The 22,516-nt window shown below is 50.6% G+C and overlaps 1 protein-coding gene across 3 annotated transcripts in view; it reads left to right on the top strand.

Annotated features, from left to right (window-relative positions):
• ATP2A3 (ATPase sarcoplasmic/endoplasmic reticulum Ca2+ transporting 3) overlaps positions 1–22,516 on the top strand; it is a 52,885-nt gene that overhangs the window by 4,760 nt on the left and 25,609 nt on the right. For all 3 annotated transcript variants that reach the window (XM_062507268.1, XM_062507266.1, XM_062507267.1), the window contains exons 2-8: positions 14,368–14,385; positions 14,812–14,894; positions 16,067–16,171; positions 16,885–17,023; positions 19,741–19,821; positions 20,195–20,280; positions 20,817–21,281. In XM_062507268.1, coding sequence (XP_062363252.1) covers positions 14,368–14,385; positions 14,812–14,894; positions 16,067–16,171; positions 16,885–17,023; positions 19,741–19,821; positions 20,195–20,280; positions 20,817–21,281 — 977 coding nt within the window. The remainder of the gene's footprint in view (positions 1–14,367; positions 14,386–14,811; positions 14,895–16,066; positions 16,172–16,884; positions 17,024–19,740; positions 19,822–20,194; positions 20,281–20,816; positions 21,282–22,516) is intronic.

Below are 22,516 nucleotides of genomic sequence, written 5' to 3'. Positions count from 1 at the left end.
GTGCTACAAAACACTGATTTAAGAGGAGCTGGATGCACTGTGGATGCCCAGATGCTGGCTTGGGATGTGCTGCTTCCAGTAAGGGGCTGGAACAGGTCCTCCAAAAACACCGTTAGCAGCAAACTACCCCCCTTCTCCCAGGGTAATCCTTTTCCCTACTAATTCAGGTGTCTCTTTTGAAGTCCCTACTCCAGCCAAGAGCTTATGGCCATCCTAGAGCCATACCTGCCATCACCACAAAGTCACACCTCTGCTCTTTGCTACTTCAGCACCATAGGTTCTGCATGTTTTAAGCCTTTTCTTCAGATCTGATTTGGATCTGGGTCATCTCTCCCCCAGGGTAAATCCCTGAAAAATCTTATGGGTATTTATGTTGCAAGTAAGTTTTCTTTTCTAGAGCTTTCTTCAAACCCATTTTTCTTGAGTAAAAAGCATCACTTTAAGCCTGGTCTTGCTGTTGCTTTCTTCTTCCCAAGGAGAATTTCAATTTTTGAGAAGCATCCAAGTTGCTGCCTTTTCACTCTGCGTTTGATCTGCTCCTGCAAAAGGGATGGTGTGAGAACAGGAGGCTCCTGCCTGCGGGTTGGGTCTGTCCTGGCACAGCCACAGCCCTGGTGATGCCTCTGGCATGGACCCCATGGCACATTCCTGACAAGGGCCAGGATTGCAAATGCTGGCACAAAGTAGGGCTGAGCAAGGGAGACTTCAAGTGACTTAAAGCAGATGGGGACAGCTGCCCTGTGCAGCACCCAAGACCATGGCTGATCCTCTATGCACAAAACCTCCCTGGAGAGCAGCAAAACCTCCCTGTCCTGTGATTTGCATCAGGGATGTGAACCGGCCATCAAAGGGCATCAGAAACCTCACAGGGCTGCTGGTGGCTCCAAGGTGCTTCTATTTTCATAGTCCTGAAAAATGAGATGGTTTGACACTTTTTTGTATGCTCAAACCTCTGGAGGAGCCAGCTTTGATTTTTCTCCCACACACAGCGCATGCAGAGTCAGCTGGGATGCTGATACCCCTCCAAAGTATTGTTGGGGGAGGGGGGGTTAGGGCTATTTTTTGTAAGCTATGAGCCAGATGTTGAGTGTTTGCATCCTGTGCCTTTTTTCCACTGGTGCTGCTCCACTCCTGGGGAACAGTCTCCTCCCTGTGAGGCATTGCTGAGGCTGAAGCAGCCTCAAAACCCTTCACTTGGTCCATTGAGCTCACCTGGAAGGCCAGTGGATGCTCCATCCACTGGTTTGTTTGTGGATGCCATGTTTACCAGTGGATGCTCCATCCCATGTTTCCATGTTAATGTTTCCAGGGCTGTTGAAAGAAGGACTGAGAAGTTAAGAGCAACACCTGGGCTGTATTCCATGGGGGAATAGGGAAGTAAAAACAGAATAAAAAAACAAACAAACAAACCCCTCTTTGGGCAGGGAATACTGTACAGGCAGGTGCTGATACTGCACAAGGATGCTCTAGAATTTCGAATTATTTTTGATGGGAGAAGCCCATCAGGGCACTTAGGCAGTGCTCCCTGCCCAGTCCCTTCCTACTCTCTGCTGATCATGAGCAGAAATGAGGCTGTTTTCTCCTGGGCTGGCTCTTCTGGTTTAGTGCAGTAATGGGCTGGAAGAGTGTTGCAGAGGGGAGGCACTGGGACTGGGATGTGGACCAGCAGCTGAGCAGGGTGATGTTTTCTGGCTCTGCTGGCACTCATGGTCTCAGTTACAGAATAGAAACACCAAGGTAGGTCATGATTATCAGAAGAGCGTTGTGTTTTTCTGCTTGCTCTTTTATTCTTTCCTTTCTCCCTTTTTCCCCTTCCCCTGGTTCTCATGTAGCACACATGGATGACCTCCCATGGCATCTCAGATGGGGAGAAGGCAATGCAGGCAGCTCCTCAGTTGGAGCACCTAGGGCAGGAGAAACAGCTGATGCTGAGGCCACTGGGGTGGGTGGAAGGGAAGGATGGAGGAGAAGGGACTTGTGGCTGCTCTGGGTGAGTGGGTGGCAGCAGGACAGAGCTGTCTGGGGTTTCAGTCCAACCCAGTGCAATATTAATACACAGAAAACTCAGAAAGCACCGACCCCACCGCCTGTTCATTGTTCTGTGTCTGATAATTATTTTTTTGTGCTATTATTACTCATTATCCTTTTTTATTTGTATTTCAGTGTTGGTAGCACTGGAAGTAGAAAGTATAAAAATAACCTATATTTAAAAAAAAATCCTGGCAGCTCCTTGGAGCTGCTGTTGGTGCCGGTTACCTCGCTGGAAAACAGGTAGCAGAGATCTGGGCTGGAAGTGTAGAAATGTTGAAAAAACTGGAGCCAAAAAGCAGTAGAGAAAATTGTGGTTACTCCAGTGTTTCCATGACGTGAGCACGCACCGGAGGCTCCTCCGTGGGTGGTTAACCCCTGGCAGGCAGGGCTGCAGCAGCTGCTGCTCCCCCTGCATCCCAGCACTGCCTGGGAGGACAGAGCTGCACGGGAGGCTCCCTGTTCCCATCAGGATTAATGCTGATGGCTCCTCTCCATGCTGGGGCTCACTGGGTGACTGAGCCAGTCATCTCGTGAAAGAAGGGTCACATCTGAGTCCAGAGTGCTGCTCTTTTGAAGAGACATTGAATTAATCCTTGCCAGCGATTAACCTCGTGTCTATAACAAGCATTTGCTGGTTTGCTCTGGGAACCTCCCAGTTTTTGAGGTTTGGCTGCTCATTATCACTTTATAAAAACCTTTTCTCTTTCTCACCCGCAGAGGTGGCAAGTCTGTGGTCAGGCTGTGGTTTGGTGGTGATCCCATCTGCCTGTGTCCTGCTGCCTGGTCCAAAACATCCCTGGACATTCAGGATATGTGGTGGCATCAGTTTGTGTCCTGTGGTGGCTGAAATCTGAAATGTTGTACCTCTTGTTAAAGTCTAGATCTACAGTAGTCCTAAACCTAAGTGTCACTGCTCTGATCATCAAAATCCTCCTAAAATTTAAATGCTCAGAAATCTGCTGGATGTGCTAATGCAGGTTCTGGCTTTGTACCCTGTGGTCCTAAATGAACCCACTTGAGATTTTATATACACATATATATCCCATTTGAGATTCTATGTACATGTTTTTCATTTGAGATTGTATATGCATGTCCCATTTGAGGTTATACATATGTGCTCCATTTGAGAGTAACATATGTTCAATCTGAGATTTTTATATATATACACACACATATATATATCCCATTTGAGATTTTATATGTGTCTTATTTGATAACCAACTAATGCAACATTAACACACTGATAACTTATATATATATATACATATGCACACACACATATATCTATGCACACATATATCTATATATATACATACACACACATATATATATGTATATATAAACAATTTCCCCCTCCCATGCTAACATTTGCACGTCACTGCGGGACACCTTTGAACAAAAGATCCCTTTATGGATGGAGAGCAAAGCAGAGACAACAAGAAGCTGTTTCTCCCTGTCGGGAGCGGGCAGGTCCCTGCTGGAGGTGACGGCACTCGAGGACCAGCGGCAGGGCGGTCCCCATCGGAGGCGCGATGTTTTGGGGAGGAAATCCGCTCCTTGCTCTTGCGTGTCCCCTGTGCCCCTGGGTTCCTGCCCGCGGTATTTTTTGCTTCGGGTGTTTCCTGCTGTTCGAGCTCTCCGTGTGTTTTAAAGCGGGGCGGGGGAGGGATGCGAGTCCCTCCGGCTGCGCCGGGGATGCGGAGCCGGGACAGCCCCGGCTGCGCCCGTGTGTCCCCAAAGCCACCAGCTGGGACAGCTGTCCCTTGTGCTGGGACCAGTCCCCGCAGCTGCTCCGTGCATGATGAATAGCCAAAACGACTTTTTTTTTTTTTTTTTTCCCGTTGTCTTTCTGTGGAAAGCCGCCGGAGCGCCTGCAGAGCCGTTCTCAGAGCAAATGCGTGGCTCCGGGTTTTTTGTGTTAGATATGTGCTTTATCATACAGGAGTGTGTGTTTTTTGTTTGTTTGTTTGGCTTTTGTTTGTTTTAGGGGTTTTTGAAAGTTTTCTTTTTTTTTTTTTTTTAAGGTATTTCTTCTGGTTTGGAAGCAGTTTTCCTTGCATCGGTTAGTGATAAAAATCAGGTTGTTTTTTGGTTTTTTTTGGGAAGGCTGTGTGGGTGGGGGAGATTCTCTCTTCTGCTTCCTTCACCACGGGGAGTGAAAGCTCGAAGATCCTCGAGGGGCAAAGAGCCGAGCGGTGGCCCCGGGCTCTCTGTCAGTGGCCACATCCCCAGGGATTTGCCCCATAAAACGCCAGCTCAGCTGGAGTTTGCCAGCTGGACCCGCCTGTTCCCGGGAGACCAGCCGAGGTCGGGATAACCCTCCCTTTACCTGCCTGTTTGCACTTTCCTTTTTTTTTCCATTTTGCAACCTCCCGAGTCAACAGAAGGGCTAAATTAAGGAATATGTGGGGAGTGAGTGGAAAAGTAAAACTGAAAAAGGCTGGCTCAGCAGCGCAGGGCGGGACAGGGGAAGTGATGGAGCTCTGTTCCTGCTCCAGCCCTCGCAGAGGGTTCCCCTCGGGTCATCTTTGGGGTGTCCTTTGGGATTTTGCAGTTTTTCTTGGCTTCCCATGCTTTGACAGGCAGGGATGTTGTCTGCTCCCCTCCTGAGGGGACTCCTGCAGTCACTCAGGAGAAGGGGCTGCTCTGCAGTGATGGCTCACACCCCTTCTGGGGTTCCTCTTCTGTTTGTAAAGCCTGATTCAAATTATTCTTCCCTTTTTCACACAAATATATTTAGCTATCCTTGTATATAGATATATAGATGTTATCCTTATGCACAAGTATATGTTGGTATCATGTGTGTTATATGCATATGTAATATTTCATCTTTATAGTCATGCACACAGATATTATATATATTTGGAAGGAGGTTGTGAAAAAACCCTAGAAGGGACTCCTATTTCCAGGGATCTCTGAGCATCTCATTCCAGGAAAGGAACTCCTTCAACTACACAGAAATGTGTGATCCTCAGAGAGGTCATCCATGAAAAGCTTTAATTGTCCAACTTGCCCCTTTTTCCCATCCAGAAAAACAGATCTTTTCTATCCTACAGAAATTTTTTTCTTCTGATATAATCCAAACTAAGGGCTGGGTAGACTTCATTTTCCATGAAAACCCATCCAAGAGGATTGCTGAAAATAGACTGTTCTCTGAGAACAGATACCAGAAAAAGCAAAGGGAGGGCTGGGGGCAGGTCATCTGGGGCAAGGAGTTCTGCAAAATAAATTAATGATTGATAATCTCAGTTTGAGTTCAAAGCAGCTCATTAGCACCGTGTGGGTCAGGGCATGCATCACCCTGCAGATACGCTGGATGTATTTTATCATCCTGATTTTATTTATCGTGGGAGATGGGCTGGGATGGGATGCCATGTTCAAACTTCGATATTCCCCACAGGTTTGCCATGACAGAAGCATTTCCTCCAGAAAACAAACAAATGGAAAAAATACTCCAACCCAACTCCCTCCAGACCACAGCACCCTGAGGATGGAGTTGAATCCATTTGGCCCCGAGCTTGGGGCAGGGAACATTTCCACCCCAGTGTTCACAGTCTGGGTTTCCATCATCCATAAATGCACAGTTTGTGCCCTGGGGCTTTGCTGCAGGCTGCAGCAGGATTGATTAAAACATAGCAATTAAAACAAGCAGCTCTTGGGAGAGTCAGGGTGAGCAGGTTCCTCATCTTGGCAGGGAAGGGGAAAAGATGCAGTTTGGATTTAAAAGCAATATCCTGTATTTCTTCTTGGTTTCTTTTTTCCTTTTTAAAATTGACGCTGCAGGTTTGGGGCTTTGTTTCACTAACTTTAGTTACATTTGTAATGTAATTTATTATTTCTGTCTCTTACTTACTTTTATTATTTTTTGGTTTATTTTCCAAGACGTGCAAATGTGATATCCTTAATGGTTGCTTACAGCCTCATGGAAGTTGCTTGTCTCAATGTAAAGGGATTTTGGAGCTGGTTCTTGGGGAGGCAGTTTTGCTGTTCCCCCACTGAGCACAGCAGCATTTGCTGAGTTCTGAGCAGCATCTCTCCTCCAGAATCAAATACATCCCTTTGGGAAAATGCATCCTGGTCTCATTTTCTTACCTGGAGTCTTTTCAGGTCTAATATTTTTAGGAAAAATAGGATCTTTAGGAAAAAAAGACCCAAAGCTGGTCCCACTTTGTTCTTTCCCAGTTCTTGCAGAATTCAGCTGAAAGGCTCATCCCAATTTTGGTTCCTCCCCTGGTGCGTTTGAATCTTGCTGGGGCTGGGCACTCTCTGAGCTGACCTGCTAGCAGGAGCATCACTGGGGCTCCTGGCACTGCCACCTCTGCAGCTCCCCGTGCTTGGTTTCCTAAACTGCTACCCAGCACTGCCAGGAAAATGTTTATTAAGTTTTCTCACCAGGTGTTGGAGTGGCTGCAAGTGGCCAGTTTGTCCAGTGTGCCTGGAGGGGGTACAGATCCCCCACTGCACTGTCCCCTGGCCTGGCTGGGGCTTTGTGATCACTCTGCTGGGTCTGGGGGTTGGCTCTGGGTGGCAGCTGAGCATCTCAGGGATGTGGGGAGCAGCCAAGGGCAGGAGGCTGCAGCAGAGCCCAAAACAATGAGAAAACATTACTGGCCAAAAATTACCAATTTACTTAAAACTGAGCTGAAAAATTAGGTTTAGTGTGTTAAAGGAGGAAATAAAATTGTGTTTCTAGGGTGGAAGAAGAGAATATATTGAAGTTGCAGCATGTCCTGTGGTTGGGGTTGTAATTTTGGCAGAAGGTTCCCAGATGAGGCAGAGTCACTCCCTTGCCTTTCCCTGCAGTTGTGGAAAGGGTCTGCTTGAAGCAGAGGTAGGAAGAAGCAAAAAAAACACGACCCCAAAACTAAAAAGAAAAAAAAATCCACTGAACCTTTAGCTTTATTTTCTTCAAGCTCCTGTAATGGTTGTGGGGGTTTTGGTTTGTTTTCCTCTTTTTCCAAAACGGTTACTATTTAAATGCAGATTTTGAGCTTTTCCACTCGGGAGCCGGGGCTGGAAATTCTTTCCACTGCGTTGGTGCAGGAGGGAACAAACTGCTGCTTTTAGTTTGCTCAAATAATCCTTCCCTGGCTGGAGCCACGGGTTTCCTCCTTCCCTCCCACTCCCAAAGCGATCCCGGGATCTGCTGTGGGTGCTGCTGGGAACAGGGGTGAGGGGACATCACTTGAAATCCCATTTCCCTAAGGTTTTTCCTTTCTATTTCTCCAAGACTTTATTCTTGCAAACGCCACATGGGCACTGGAGCTGCAAGCCCAAGTGGCAGCTTCACTTTTCAGAGCAAAATGGGCAAAATCTTCTGTCTTTATTTTTCTGGTGTTAAGGAGAGGAGGTGGGGTATTGGCAGGGAATCAATTTGCTTTTCACTGTGGCATGGGAGGAGGATGCTCAGGGCTGGGCAGAGTTTATGGCCCTGTGCCAGGACCCCCTGAACTGCAGTGAAGGGAAGCTTGTGCTGCCCAACACTTTGAGATGAGCCATTTCCAAGAGTAAAGGAAGGGAAGTTTAAAGTGAGATGGGTGAGGCTTTCCTTGTTTATTTTACAGGGCTTCTTGGACTTCACACTCCCTCCTCCATTCCTGTTTCCCTCCCTCTGGACAGTGGGGCATGGTGGTGGTGGGTTTTCCTTCACCACAGGGATGTCATGTCTGATTTTCTGGGGAGAAGGAGATACTGTTGGGCTGGGTTTGCTTGGTATTTTGCTGATGTTGGGGGACACATCCAGGATAACTGCATTTCCCAGTCCCTGACCTGCTGAGATCAGCTCAGCAGGCCAAAAAAGGAACAAAAGAGCCTTTCAGCTTTCCCCCTCCCATTGCAACACTGGGTGCACTGGGACCCCGTCACTGTCCTGGGGGGATTGATGGTGCTGGGCTGGGTTCAGAACCTGTGAGCTTGGAAGAGCAGTGTGAGGGTGGGACGAGCAGCTGGCCTGGAGCTCTGTCTGCCCCTGGAAGCCTTGTGACCCAAACCAGAAATTTTTGGGGCTGAATTTTTTGCCAGCCATTGACAGTGTCCAGCTGCCAGTGAGGAAAACGGTTGGATCATTCCACCCTAAAGCATTGCCTGGAAAACAGCAAGGGCTGTTCTGGCCCTTAAACCTCTGCTATCCATCCTCATGTGCTACTCACCCACCCCAGGCTGCTGCCATCCCCAGCTGCCCTGAATTTGCTTATTTTTGGGGTGGTGCGTCCCCCAGCCAGAAAGGTTCTGGGCTTTTGCAAGGTGCAGAGCACAGCTGGAGTAGGGATGAATGCTGGGGAATTACAGGAACAGCAAACCAGTGGTGTTTGCCATGGGAGGGGGATTGTATCTCGTTTATTTTATCTTTCTGATGCCTTTTGAAGCAGCCCTGAATGAGTGGCTGTTGCTGGTGTAAGCAAACCTCACCTGGCACACAGGAAAAAGCAGCTGTGAGGCGATAGGCAAATAAGATGCTGGGCCAGAGTGCCTCCCCACCCACGGCACACCCAGAGCCACCAGTGCCTTCACTCTGGAGGGGAAGGCACAGGAGGAAACCATCTCTGGCTTTGGGACCAGCTCCTAGGGGGTAGTGGAGGACAGGGAAAGGGCTGAATCCTCTGGGACCAAGCTGTGGTACTGAGCAGAGCTTGGCTGCGGCCACGTGGCACAAGGGTGGGGATGGATGCCCCATCCCTGTAAGTGTTCAAGCCAGCTGGGGCAAGGTGAGTGTCCCTGCCCGTGGCAGGGGCTTGGAACAGGATGATCTTTAAGGTCTCTTCCAACCCAAACCGTTCTGTGATTCTGTGCTGCCAGTGCTGTGCCTGCACCCATAAGGTGGTTTTTAATGCAGGGCTATTTCCTGTGACCCTTGGGTGGCAGAGGCTTGGCACAGCTGGAAATGCTGTTTGCTGCAGGTCTGTGGGCTCACACACTGTCACTGCAGCTGTGCTCACCCAGAGGTGTGGTTTCCATGTGTGGGTGGTTGGGGTCAGTGACCCCCCTGCCAAGGGGGTGCCCCGGGACAGCCCCAGCCATGCTTGGCTGGTGGGGTTGAACATATGGGGCTTTGCTGGCAGAAGGCTCAGTGAGCTTTGGGGTGTGCTTGTCCCCCATCTTGGTGCAGGAGCGTGTGGTACCCGTGGGGATGTGAGTCTGGTTCCAGCTCCCAGGGGCAGAGGCTGAAGCAGGCATGGCCCCTTTAGCTGCACCCTGAAGTGCCACTGTCCCCAGCAGAGCCACCTCCTGCCCTGGCACATGCAGGGCTGGCTCCAGGGGTGCAGGGTGCTCCTGGAGCTGTGCAAAAAGCAAAGTCGTGTGGGTGACTTGAAGTCATACGCAGCCAGGCATTTGGATCACTGTGTTTTGTCCTCTGAGAGCATCAGGGAGCATTAGCACCATTAGGCTTTGAGTGTTTTTCATCCCAGATAATGCTAGAACACTTCAAAAATGCTGGTTTTCACACCTCTCACCTCGAGGGTGAGGAGCAGCCCCACACTCCATCCTCAGGTGGGATTTATGGGCTGAGTGTGTGTTAAAAACACCCCGGCAGAGCCTGTCCTGGTCGTGCATCCAGCAGTTTTGGATTTTGGGGAGCAGTGGTGTGCAGTGCTGGCTGTCAGAAGGGATGAGGCAGAGCAGATGTCCCTCCAGGATGGGATCCTTCCCATGCAGCCGGCCCTGGGAAAGGCAGCCAGTTAAAATAACAGTTTATCCTGCCTGGTGTCCTGTGGGGTGGTGGAAGCATCCCAGAGCAGCCCTGCCTGGGCTCCTGCTTTATGTCACAGGACAGGAGCTGCTCTCCCAGCTGGGGTTGTTTTAAGGTTTTCTTACCCTTTTCACTGCTATTTTACTGCCTGTCAGCAAAGTCAAAAGGAATTGGATGCATCCCTTAATTCATGCATCCATTTCCCCTCCCCTTCATATGGGAAAAGATAATAAAGACAGGGGGAAAAAAAGTGATTACAACATAGAAATATAGTTTGAATTAAGTTATTTAGAGCAGAAATCTGGGCCTGGGTGTGATGCTCATCATTATTCTCCCAGAGGGCATCATGCTCTTCCCACATCATTTGGGGGCAGAAGTGTTTCCCATGAGGGAAATCTGATTTTATCCAAGGGAAGCTCTTGAAATTGTGAGGGAAAATGGAATTTCAGTGTTCACTGTGCAGGATGTTTGCTGTTGTGGATTGCACTCTGGACTTGAATGTATTATCCCACGTGCTGACCTGTGAGAGTGTCACCTTGTGCCTCGCTTTTCCCTAGAGCAGAGTGGGATGCAGTACCTCAGTGCAGGATGGAGAAACACCAGCTGCTGTAGGGATGTGCTCCAGGGATTTTTGCTCCTGCTGCAGCAGGAGAAACTCAAACATTTCCTTGAAGTGCCCCCAACACCACCCTGTCCCAGTTTGTGTTTGCATTGGCCAGGGAAGCGGGGCCAGGTCTCCCTGGGGACACAGCGGCTGTGACAGAGCCCCGGGGCAGCCGCCTGTGCTTGTGCTCGTGGGTGGCACCAGTGTTTATTTACCTTTTCATCACCTGATTACCGTGCCCTGCCATGTTGCAGGCGCCAGCCCGTGGGCTGCCAGCCCTGTTTGAGTTGGCAGGAGCTGGAGATCAGCCTCCTGCTAAAATAGCCCGACGCCAGCCCCACGTCTGCCCAGGGTGGCCGGGCTCCCTGCAGACCTTAGAGCATCTTGTATGGATATTTTACAACCTGGTATGGGCCAGCGTCACCATACGATGTGATGGCACGGCCTGGAGAGATGTCGTAATGTGACAGGCTCAGAGCAAGTTGCAAATGCTCAGCAGTGCATGGAGCTGTGGCTGTGTCCCTGCAAGGCAAAGCCCTCTGAGGGAGTGGGACTGGGGGTGCCCTAACCCAGAGGGGACAGTGCTCTTTTGCTGGTGGGAATGGCCCTGTGACATCCAGGCTCCCATCTTCCCTTGGTATATCTCCATTTTCTTGGCTCTGCTTTCCAAAGCTGCGATGCAGGAGAGCAGGAGCAGAGGAACCACAGATGTGTCCACAAGCTGCAGGTCCTGTGGTGGGGCTGCTCAGCTGGGGAAGCTGGATATTTATGGTGCATTCTCTGAGCCACCGCTACCACTTTCTGCTCTTGATGGTGTCACTGCATTTGTGTTCTGGCTCTATCAGGGAGCTCATGCCCAGAGTTGGAGTTCTGTGCTGAGCCACCATTCAAAGCAAGGGGCTATTCAGGTGCCAGCCAGGAGTTTCCATTTCAGCCTCCTTGCACTCACCATGCTGTCCCAAGGCAGTGACAGATTTGAGATTTTGCTGGTTCCCTGCCTGTGGTGGCTTTCCTGGCCAGATGGGACATGGCAGCACTGCTGGTGCAATGGGGCTGACTTACATAGAACTTGGGGTTTGGTGAGTAGCAAACCCTCTTATTTCTAGTGAGACTTTGGATGTGACAGGAAGAAGCTCCAGCCCCAAACCTTCCTGTTTTCCAGTGAGTTTTTATCAGTTCACACCCAAAAATGTGGGCTTATTGTGACTTTCTGCCCTTTTTCTCTGGGTGTTTGGTTGCTGAGCTGCCACATGAAGAGTGGTACAAGGAGTCACTGGTAGCAGGGAGCTGCCTGGTTATCACTGTACTCAAAACTGGGGGTTTGGGAGGTGCCTGCAGCAGCGTTGCTGCGTTTGAGGTTTGGTGACAGTGTTGGCAGTGTGTCACTGTGCCACCTCAGTGTTTCAGTGCACGTGTTTCCTGAGCTCACAGAAACCCTGCTTTAATCAAGATCTCATGCAAAGTCCTGGCTCCGTGAACGGCGTTGCTGCCAGTGTTCATGCAAACATGGTGTGGGAGAAGCACTGAGAGCACTGTGGTGTTTCAGGTGGCTGCTCAGGGTGGAAAGTCACCCTGGGGCACCACGGCTGAGCTCAGACCTGTGGGACCCCCAGCTGCCTCCCCCAGGGCACCTGCCTGCCCCTAGCCCTCTTACCTTGCACGCTTAAAAGTGGAATCTGTATGGAAATAGCAGCAGCAGATCTCTTCTGCTTTTAATTTTGGAGGCTCTTTGAGCTGGGGAGAGGAAGCTGGGGGTGGAGAGGAGTGAGCTGTGAGAGGACAGGAGCCACTTCGCTCTGACACGCTCTGTAGGGTCAGTTGAAACACTGAAGGTGCTCCAAGATTTTTATTTTTTTTTTCCCCCCTAAAAAATAATTATAGGCACGATGTATGTACTGGTCCGTGTCTCACGGTGGCAGGGGATCAGAGTAACCTGACCAAGGGGGTACATGGGTTTAAAACAACTCATAGTGGGTGTGTCTGTGAGGACTGAAGACCTGGTACAGTTTGAAGCATGAACACATTCAGGCTTCTTCTTTTCACTGGTTGCTTTAGTGAAGATAGGTTTGGTTTGGGGCTTTTTTTCATTCCTCTGAATGAAAATAGGTGATGGAAAACAGATGAGCATGCTTTGCTTCCTGCTCTCACTTAGGGCTTCATGCTGGGGGTCCCTTGATGTGTCCTCTTGGACTCATCTGGTCCCTTATGCCCTCCCCGAAACTCGAGTTGGAGAAACATCTTGTTTTATCATAGAATTGTTAAGGCTGGAGAAGACCTCTGAAGAGGTTCAGAGGTCTGAAGTTCAGATCTCTGAATAAGAAGTTCATTGAGTCTAACCCTTAAGGCAGAGCTGCCACCTGTTTCTTGTCACCCCCATGGGGTGCAGAATTACACTGAGAGATGTGGGGAGAGGAGAAGGCTCTGGGGAGACTTTAGAGTCCCTTCCAGTGCCTAAAGGGGCTACAAGAGAGCTGGAGAGGGGCTTTGGAAAAAGGTTGGAGTGACAGGACAAGGGGAATGGCTTACCACTGACACAGAGATGGGACATTGGGAAGAAATTCTTCCCTGTGAAGATGAGGAAGGCCTGGCACAAGTTACCCTGAAAAACTGTGGCTGCCCCATCTCTGGAAGTGTCCCAAGACTGGGCTGGATGGGGCTTGGAGCAATCTGGTCTAGTGGAAGGTATCCCAGCCCCTGGCAGGGGATGGAACAAGATGAGCTTAAGGTCCCTTCCAACCTAAACCACTCTGGGTCTCTAATGGGTGCAAAGGGAGACAAGCACCCTTGAGCCACCAGAATCAGGGGGGTGACTCCTGAGCCCTCCCTGGGTGCAGAACCTTATAGTCTTGTGCCCAGCCTTGCCCACATCAGAGCCAGCACACCCCTTGCTGCCCAGGAGCAGGAGGATTCCCTTGGAGGGTACCAGGCTTTGTGCACTGATGCCTTTTTGGGACTACCTAAAAACAGAGGCCAGACAAAATTAAGGGAATAAAAAGTGGTTCTATTTATTGAAGGGCCTTCAGATACATTTAGGGCAGATGAACCCACCCAGGGGCTACACCCAGAATGGATGACAGGTCACAGGTTTTCACACTTCTATAAGTTTGGTCCATTTGCATATTGGGGGTTAATCTTCCAATTGCAGCTTCATGTAATGAAGTCATTTACCCCAAGTTTGCTCCCCCCCACAACTCACTTTTGTTTCCATTTCTCAGAGCCTGAGGCAATGAGGTGTCCTTGATTAGAGGAATTGTTGTGTCTGACCAGAATGGGAAAGCAGTGGCTAGCACTGTATATGGAGTTTAAAGTAATACACTAAAGAATTGCAGGATTACAAATATATGGGAAATATAAAAGCTAAACTCTTAAGGCATCACACTGTCCAGTGGTCCTAGGACCTGTTGGTGCATGGAAAGGTAATGGTCACCTCCTGGGTATGTGGGAATCCTGGGCAAACTGTGATGGCTGCTTGGGATGGGAGCCCCTGGGTTTCTCTCAGTTTCTGCAGGTGACTGGGCTTGGCTTTGGCTGGGAGCAGTGTGGATGGTGGCTCTGCACCCGCTGGATGGGTTCAGGAGGACAGCTTGGAGCAGCTGAGCATCACTTTTGGATTTGTTTCCTAGAGCGTTGCAGGCTGTAAAGTACAACAGATTAATAGGAAATATGGTATGAAAGTTACAGTCCCCAGTGGGGCTGTACTGGGTTTCTGGCAGGGCATTTTATGGGATGGTTTGACTTCTGTGTCTTGGATTTGGAGAGGGCAGCTCCTGAGGAATATTTTTTTAGGCAGGCTGAGTGCCGGAGCCACTTGTAGCACGGAAAGGATGTTTCCAGGGCTGCTAACTTGGTGTTGGACTGAGAAGTTTGAAGACAGGCTGCCCTGTTGTGGGAATTTGTGCAGAAAAATTTGTGTTTTGGGGTACTGAGTGAACTGCTGGGCGTAAGGGAAGGGATTGCTAGTCTGGGTCCAAATCACTAATTATTTTTTCATTGTTATCATTTTTTGCTGTATTGTGCTCCTTGGGCTGTTGATGAAAACCCACAGAGCTCCCTGCAGAAGAAGGTAAGTCATGGGCTGGGGGTGGCAGTACATGCTTTGAGTCTGGGTGGAGTGTGCTGAGGACAAGGAAGAGAGAATCTTTGGGGTCTTGTAATCTTGGTATGAATCCCAGAGAAAGCTGGACTGACTATAGAGTTTCCCTGTGATGGTGAGGCTACCTCTGTGAATAGAAATACAGAGGATTTGGTTTCTGTGGTTAAAAACAGAGCCAGTAAAACCAGGGCAGTGCCAGAAATGAAAGCGTTTAATTTTAGAGAGAAGCCCCCTGTGCAATGCCAGTGTCCTCACCAGTGCCTATGGCCAGGGGGCACTGGAGCAGCCCTGAAGCAAGCAGGGATGTGGTTCTGTGGGTGTTGGGACCTCAGTGGGACCTGTCTTTTGGGGATTTTTTGAGCACTGACTGTGCTTGGCTTCATGTTTTCCCACCAGGAAAGTCCCTCTGGGAGTTGGTACTGGAGCAGTTTGAAGACCTCCTTGTCCGCATCCTTTTGATGGCAGCTTTTCTGTCCTTTGTAAGTACCCACAGCTTGGGGTGGCACCTTCTGGTGCACAAAGGGCGACATCCAAAGAGGAAAGGAGGGCAGGGTGCCTGTGGGATGAAGGAGATGCAGCAGCAGAGCAGTGGTTTCTGGGGCATAGAGGCAATGTCACTGCATCTGCTTAAAGATGGGACTGGAGGATTTTTCAGTAATGCTGATCCATCCAAAAGTGATATCAAACAGCTCCCTGGGCTGCCTTCTGTTTACATCAGGCTGTTCCAGGCTGATGATTTGAGCCTGGTTTGCAGTGCCCCAGTAGTGAACTGCCAGTTCAGTTTTGCCCACAATCTATCTTGGGAGCTCTGCGTGAGGAGATTTTTCCCATCAAGGTGCTGGAGAACAATTATTGGAGTGTAAGTTGGTGTGTTTGGCAGTAGGATGGCAAAGCTGAGACTCCTGTCCCTTCCTTTCAGGTGTAGCTTACGGGTGGATAAGGGGGAAGGCTGGTCCCTTGTGGGGTTTAATACATTCCCAAAACAACACACAGTGAAGTGAATGCAGGTAAAGCAGGTGTGAAGTCCTGTGCCAGAGGTCAGGTCCTTGTGCTTGTGCCTCTGTGACAAAGCAGGGAGGTGTTGCTGTGTTGACACAGTGCAGGTCGATGAGAAGTTAAATGGAGTGGAAATATTTGTGTGTGTGCTTCATTTGTACTATGGTATGAGGCCTTTGTGGGATGGAGAGGGGGCTCAGGGTGGCAGAAGCCACAAGGTCAGTCCCTGCTCTGCAGAGCTGCTCTTACTGCACTGATTACTCATGTTGCATCACTGACCTTCTCCCCAGGAGGGGCTGCAGTGTTGCCTGGTCTCCCCATTCATCAGCTCATGGCCATGGTCTCCCCATGGGTGCACTAAGCACAAAGAGAGAGGCTTTCCTGGTGCTAACACTCATTCAGGCATTGTATGGCTGTTTGCTCCAGCCCCATTTGTTCAATGCATCAGTTTATCCCAGCAGAGGAGACGAGGCTCCAGCAGTGGGATATGGCAATTCCAATCTTTGACCAAGCCATGTGGGTCTGGCCACATCCAGGTCATTTCCTCTCCAACAAATAACCACCTGTGGTTTGGCTCTTGCTTCCATAATTCTTCTTAAAATGTTGCTGCTCTTGTTTGAACCACACTGTGCTCCTTCTTTTCTTTTGCCATCAGATCCTGGCCTGGTTTGAAGAAGGAGAGGAGACCACGACGGCGTTCGTGGAGCCCATTGTCATTATCATGATCCTGATTGCCAACGCTGTGGTGGGTGTGTGGCAGGTAAGGCTCAGCCTGCCCTCGGGGTCCCTGCTCCACGGGACTGAGATCCTTCATCTAAAGGTCTGGTTGCTTCATGCCCTTGGAAACTCATTTTCCAAAGGTTAATTTTCATGTTGGCTGTGCTTCCCCATGCCTCTGTACATACGCTCAGTTGCTGGCTGCCTCTTGGCTCATTCTTTCAGTCTTTCTTTGGCAATTCTTGCAGGTTGGAGCTTATCTTGCAGTTATCCAGGCAAAAACTGCTTGTCTCCTGGCCAGGGCCAAATGCATTTTCCAAGGGAAGATCTTTGCTCTGTCCACCAGAAAACCACACAGCTGAGTGCCCCTCACCTCACTGTGTTCCTGCTGGGGGATGAACAAACACTTCAGCCAGTGATGCCCTCTTTTGTATGCATCCATTAAAAGGCCATTTATTTATCTGCAGCTTGATCTGAGGTGAAGTTGCTGGACGGGGAGAAATACAGTTGGTTGGGATATACTGCTTCCCAAACCAAGAATGAGATGCTCAGCCCCAAAGGTCCAGGGAATGTCCAGGATCAGGTGTGGTTTAAACCAGCAGGAATCATTTTGCAGAGGCTGAAGACATGGTGCTTGTCCCATCCATGGCGTAAATGAATTCCAAAGCCAGGACCGGGGTTTGGGTTTTCCTGTCTTTGCAGTGGGTGGGGAAAGAACCTGTTGGCACCAGCAGCTCTGCTCCTCTCTGCTTGCAGGAGAGAAATGCTGAGAGTGCCATCGAGGCCTTGAAGGAGTACGAGCCGGAGATGGGGAAGGTGATCCGCTCCGACCGCAGCGGGGTGCAGCGGATCCGCGCCCGCGACATTGTCCCTGGGGACATCGTGGAGGTGGCAGGTAGGGTGCCATCACCCTAGGGCGTGGGGTGGGGAGGTTCTGCTGGCCTGGGGAGTCCTGCAAAGCTGAGGCTCTTCAGCCTGCCAAGGCTTCTCCTGAACATCAGGAGAGAGAACAGCAGAAAAGAGAAACAAGTATTCATTTCTGACTCAGGTTTTGTGTCTCGGGAGGGTTTCTCCTTTAGCTGGAAGAACTAGGAGAACTTTCAATTTTCTGCCAAGATTCCCTCTTTCTGGAAGCAGCTCTCCCATGCACACCCCTGGACAAGGAGTGGGTGAAGGGCCAGTGCTGGGTGCTGCTGCAGCAGCCTGGGTGGGAAGGGCTTCCTTGGGAGAGGGGCTGGCTGTCCAGGAAGGGTGACAGGCAGAGGGGACGAGCTGCAGGCTGCTTTTGCCTCTGGGTGGGTTGTACCCCCAAGCCCTTCTAGTGGAGCTGTGCATTCAGCACAGCTTGCCTGGGGGTCTGCTGCCTGCCCCAGCAGAGCTGAGGAGGATGTATTCCAATTATTCCATCTTGTTTGTTCCTAAAATGATGCTGTAAAGCCCCAGAGCCACAAAAACTAATCCTCTCCTTTCCTCCTCGTGGCCCTGCTGGTGGAAACATGCTGCAATCCCTCCTGTGCCCAGCCAGCTTGCTGTTATTTATGCTCCTAGTTGGGCTTCAGCTGAAAGATGAATACAAAAATAATGGAGGGAGGATCAAGCCAGCCAGATCCTCAGCTGGGTGAGCTGGCAGCACTCCCAAACCAGCTCTGGCAACTCAGTCCGGCAGCTGACCTGGCCTTTAATTAAATTAATGAATTATTAATAAAATTCTGCCATCTTCCCTCAAATCAAGTGCATACTGCCTGCCCATCAGCAGCCCAATATTACTTTTTAATGGCACCATCAGCATTGCAACTAGAATGGAAAGAGCTGAGCTCTCTGGAGGGGTTTTGCAAATTATTAGCAAATTGTGGGTTTAGGAGGTTATGGAAAGTGGTGAGGGTGCTGTCAGGTGCCTGATAGGAAAGCACACCAGGAGGAAAAGCTTTGAACCTATGGTGAACATCCAGGTGATGCCTTGGATGTGTGACAACATAGGCAGGAGGGACTGGCTGCTGTTTGCATGTGCAAATGCAATAAATTTGGCAGCAGGGAGCAGGAAACCTGTTACACTGAGACAAGGAGGGAGGTGGTTGGAAGTTGGCAGGCTGCTTAAACCCAGCTGAGTTTTGCCCTTTTGTGACAAGGCCATGGAGGTGAGTCCCGGTGCAGGCAGCTCTTGCCCTTCCCAAAATGTGCAGGCAGAGCATCTCTTTGGGAGCTCCATCAGGTGCTGTGACCCCTGTGGTGCTCGAGCAGTGCCAGTGGCCACGGCCAGGCAGTGTCCTCCTGTTTTCAGCTCTTTCTCTTGGGAGATTCGTGGTGCTGAGGGGACCACAGCCACATGGGTGCTGGGGGCCACATGGCACACGTTCAGTACTGGCTCATGGCCAGGCCAGGTCTGTTCTGTGCTGTGGGATAATAAGGCACTGTGCACCCTGGAGCAAGTGCCACCCCTGTGGTACCAGGGCTCTCTCTGTCCCTGGATGTTGCAAGAGTCCTCCTCTGCAGGATTAGCTCTTGTTTGCAAGTCTTCCTGCCTTTCCCAGGGGAAGAGGAGCTCTTTGCTCCCTCTAAGATGCTCCAGCCCCCTTGAAGAGATGCAGAGTGTGAGTCTGTGCATGAAGTGGATGTTCTGGGGAGGTCTGTGCTGGCACCCCCCAGATAAGGAGTGACAGGGAGCAGGGCAGGTCTGGCTGGATGGCAGCTGTTGCTGCAGCATCCTGGAGCGTTGGGATCTGCAGCTGGAATAAGTGGCTGGGTGGTGGAGCAGTGCCAGCTCCTCCCGCTGTGCTGGGGAGGGGTTTACGAGCCCTGGGAGGAAGCACTCGTTAAAGTCTGGGATTTGAGAGCATCGTTAGCAGCCAAGCCCGCAGTGTTGTGTAAGGGATGTGAGGGGCTGGCAGCCAGGGCTCCCTTGGCCTCAGTATTTCCAAAGTGTTGGAGCGTGGTTGTGTCCTGCCGATAAGGGAGCAGGAGGAAGAGCCAGGAAGAAGAAACCAGCAGGAAAAGCAGCTTTAAATGTTTGGTTTTTTTTTTTTTAAGGAAGCACTAGTGCATTGGAGGGTGATGGTGGGTGGCTCGCCGTGGATGGGACAGCTTTCACCTGTGCCCACTGTGCCATGCCAGGAGAGCCAGGGAGGGTTGTTTGTCTTGGACACAGAAGATTTTCCACTGTTAACAGCTTCCAGTCGGCCCAGAGAAACCTGAAGCAGGGTTAAGACTGGCCTTAGGAAGCTCAGATTTCTTCAACATGGGGATGTTCTGGGGTTTTTTTGCAGGAAGAGGCAAGATGGGGATGCAGGGGGAGTTTGCAGGCAAGAGGAAAGACAGGGACATGGTGGGGAAGGGGATGCAGCACAGCAAGCAGGGCACTACCAGGGTCTGGTTGGGGGCAGACTTGTAAATTATAGACAGACAAAAGTAACCTTAACAAAGCTTTAAATGCAGAAATGGGGTATCCCAGTGCAGGACCCTTTGCCAGGGGCTGGGCCCCTCATTGCTCCAGGCTTGGTGCTGCTGTGCACCTGTACATGGTTGGTCTCAGTCTGGGGTTTGCTGTCCCCATTCTCATTGGGGTGTTGGGTGCTGCCAGTGCCACCTGACAGAGCTGCTCTACTCTTGTCCTTGCAGTTGGTGACAAGGTGCCAGCAGACATCCGGATCATCGAAATCCGCTCCACCACCCTGCGGGTTGACCAGTCCATCCTCACAGGTGTGTGTGGGCTTCCTGCTGCTGTTTTCCTGGAGGCAAATTTTGGAACTGTTGCTGGGATAAGTGCTTTGCTGGGGTGGGAAAGGGTGGGAGAGAAAGATTTAGATGATGCTTGGACCTTCCCAGGTCCTCAAAGTCACAGCACAGGTGAGATGTGTCTGGTGCTTGGGTATCCTTCCTGCAGAACACCAAGCCTGGGGTTTTTCTGTGTGGCATGTGGGGTTTGACATCCCCGTGGTGGATGTTTGGATAGTTTGGTGGCAAAGTGCTGCTCTAGAGCGCAGTGGGGTGTGTGGTGCAGGCTTGGAACAGGGATGAGCTGAGGCTGGAGAGGGAATGTGGATGGTCCATCTCTCCCCTCTTGTCTTGGCAGGGGAGTCCGTGTCGGTGATCAAACATGCTGACCCCATCCCTGATACCCGGGCTGTCAACCAGGACAAGAAGAACATGCTTTTCTCTGTAAGTCCCTTACACCTCACCTATCTCCACCTCTCCTGTGGTTTTCCAAAGTGCAGAAGCTGGTGGATGTGGGAGATCTCTGAGCAGAGAAAGGGAGTGCATGCGTAAGACCTGAATCCATAAAAAGAGCCCCAAATCCATAAAAATAAGAACCCTCTTCATTTGGATTTAATTTAGGCTGTGGCACATAAGGCCTTTAAATTCCTTGGGCAATCTCAGAGCACTTTTTTTTCCATCAAGTAGGATGCATTATGGATGGGGAAGAGGTTTGTGGTTGAGCCTGGAGCTACTGTAAATCTGGGTTTCCTCCTTTCTCATGTTCTTCTCAGGCAGAAGTCCAGTCCTCAAGGGGTTACAGCCCTCAAGAAGGGCTCTCCTGCTCCTTAGGGTGGGTTTATATAAAAACCCAAGATGTCCCATTTTCCCCTTGACCAAGATTTCACGTTCTCCTTTCACAATGAGCAACCCATTTTCTCTGCTCAAACCGAGAGGTTTCATGCCCACATAGCCACTCTGCTCCTTTCCTCCCCTCCCAGGGCACCAACATTGCAGCTGGGAAGGCCGTAGGGATCGTTATTGCAACAGGGGTGTACACCGAGATCGGGAAGATCCGAAACCAGATGGTGGAGACGGAGCCTGAGAAGACCCCGTTGCAGCAGAAGCTGGATGAGTTCAGCCAGCAGCTCTCCAAAGTGATCTTCCTGGTGTGCATCGCCGTCTGGGTCATCAACATCAGCCACTTCAGTGACCCCGTGCATGGCGGCTCCTGGTTTCGGGGGGCCATTTACTATTTCAAGATTTCGGTGGCGCTGGCGGTGGCCGCCATTCCCGAGGGCCTCCCGGCCGTCATCACCACCTGCCTGGCGCTGGGCACGCGCCGCATGGCCAAGAAGAATGCCATTGTCAGGAGCCTGCCCTCGGTGGAGACCCTGGGCTGCACCTCCGTCATCTGCTCCGACAAGACCGGCACCCTCACCACCAACCAGATGTCTGTGTGCCGGGTGAGAGCCGCTGGGCTTGGGGTCGGGAGGTGCAGATGGTGCCTAGAGGAGCTGGAACAGAGGCTAGACAGAGTTAAGAGGGGTAAAATGGATATTTATTGAGGGGCCTTCCAAGGCCACAGCCTGGCAGTACCAGTGCCACAGTCGTGGTCCTGCCCGGATGGCTCCAAGGTGGAATCAAAAGAAAGCTTGGTCATGAGATCTCACATTTTTATAGGTTTTAGTCCATTTACATACAGAGCTGTCCAATTCATAGCCTTGAACCATGAAGTTTCATCCTCTTTACCTGCTTGCCCGCCCTCCTCTTTTCACATTGTTTATGCTTAGGGCCTGAAGTTTGAACAGATGGTCCTTGAGCCCCCAGCTGGAATAGGACTGTTCTGTCTTCACCACCCTGTGAAAAGATCCTAGTAACCCTTAAAATAAAACTAAAAGCTGCACACCAAAGCAGAACAGAAAAACGTAAAACTTAAGGCATCACAGGGGGCATGATCAAGAGCACCCCATGCTGTGGTGGTGGGCTCTGTGTCCTCACCAGAGTTGTGTCGTGTTAGGAATGTGGGGGTGAGCAGGGAGGAGGGTTTATAGGAAGCACCGAGGTTCCCCTGGCTAGGGTCAGTATGGATCAGGGCTTCTCTTGGCTTGGGTGTGATTATAAAACTGACTTCTATCAGCACTCCATTGTGGAGGTGCTGTGTTGAAGTCCCCATTTCCAGGGAATGTTTCTTCCTGCTGGGATGTGACGCTGAGACAGAGCTCCTGAAGATGCTGATGCAATCAGCCTCTCCTCTCCTCTCCTCTCCTCTCCTCTCCTCTCCTCTCCTCTCCTCTCCTCTCCTCTCCTCTCCTCTCCTCTCCTCTCCTCTCCTCTCCTCTCCTCTCCTCTCCTCTCCTCTCCTCTCCTCTCCTCTCCTCTCCTCTCCTCTCCTCTCCTCTCCTCTCCTCTCCTCTCCTCTCCTCTCCTCTCCTCTCCTCTCCTCTCCTCTCCTCTCCTCTCCTCTCCTCTCCTCTCCTCTCCTCTCCTCTCCTCTCCTCTCCCCCTGTTTTTATCCAGTGAGAAATCCTGGACCATGCAAAATTACAAAGCCTGGACCAATGAAAAGCATTTCTGATGGGGGGAGCCCTGGGGTGGTTTGGTGAAGAGTTTGAGGTTCCTCATCTACCAGAGAGTTTTGCCCCCACATGACTGGCCATGTGGAGAAGAGACTTGTTAGGAAAGCCTGGACAATCTGAAT

The sequence above is a fragment of the Cinclus cinclus genome, chromosome 22 (genome assembly GCF_963662255.1).
Source record: "Cinclus cinclus chromosome 22, bCinCin1.1, whole genome shotgun sequence".
In the NCBI taxonomy this organism is placed as follows: Eukaryota; Metazoa; Chordata; class Aves; order Passeriformes; family Cinclidae; genus Cinclus; species Cinclus cinclus.
The sequence above is the reverse complement of the archived record's forward strand: the minus strand, read 5'-3'. Positions and strand labels throughout refer to the sequence as shown.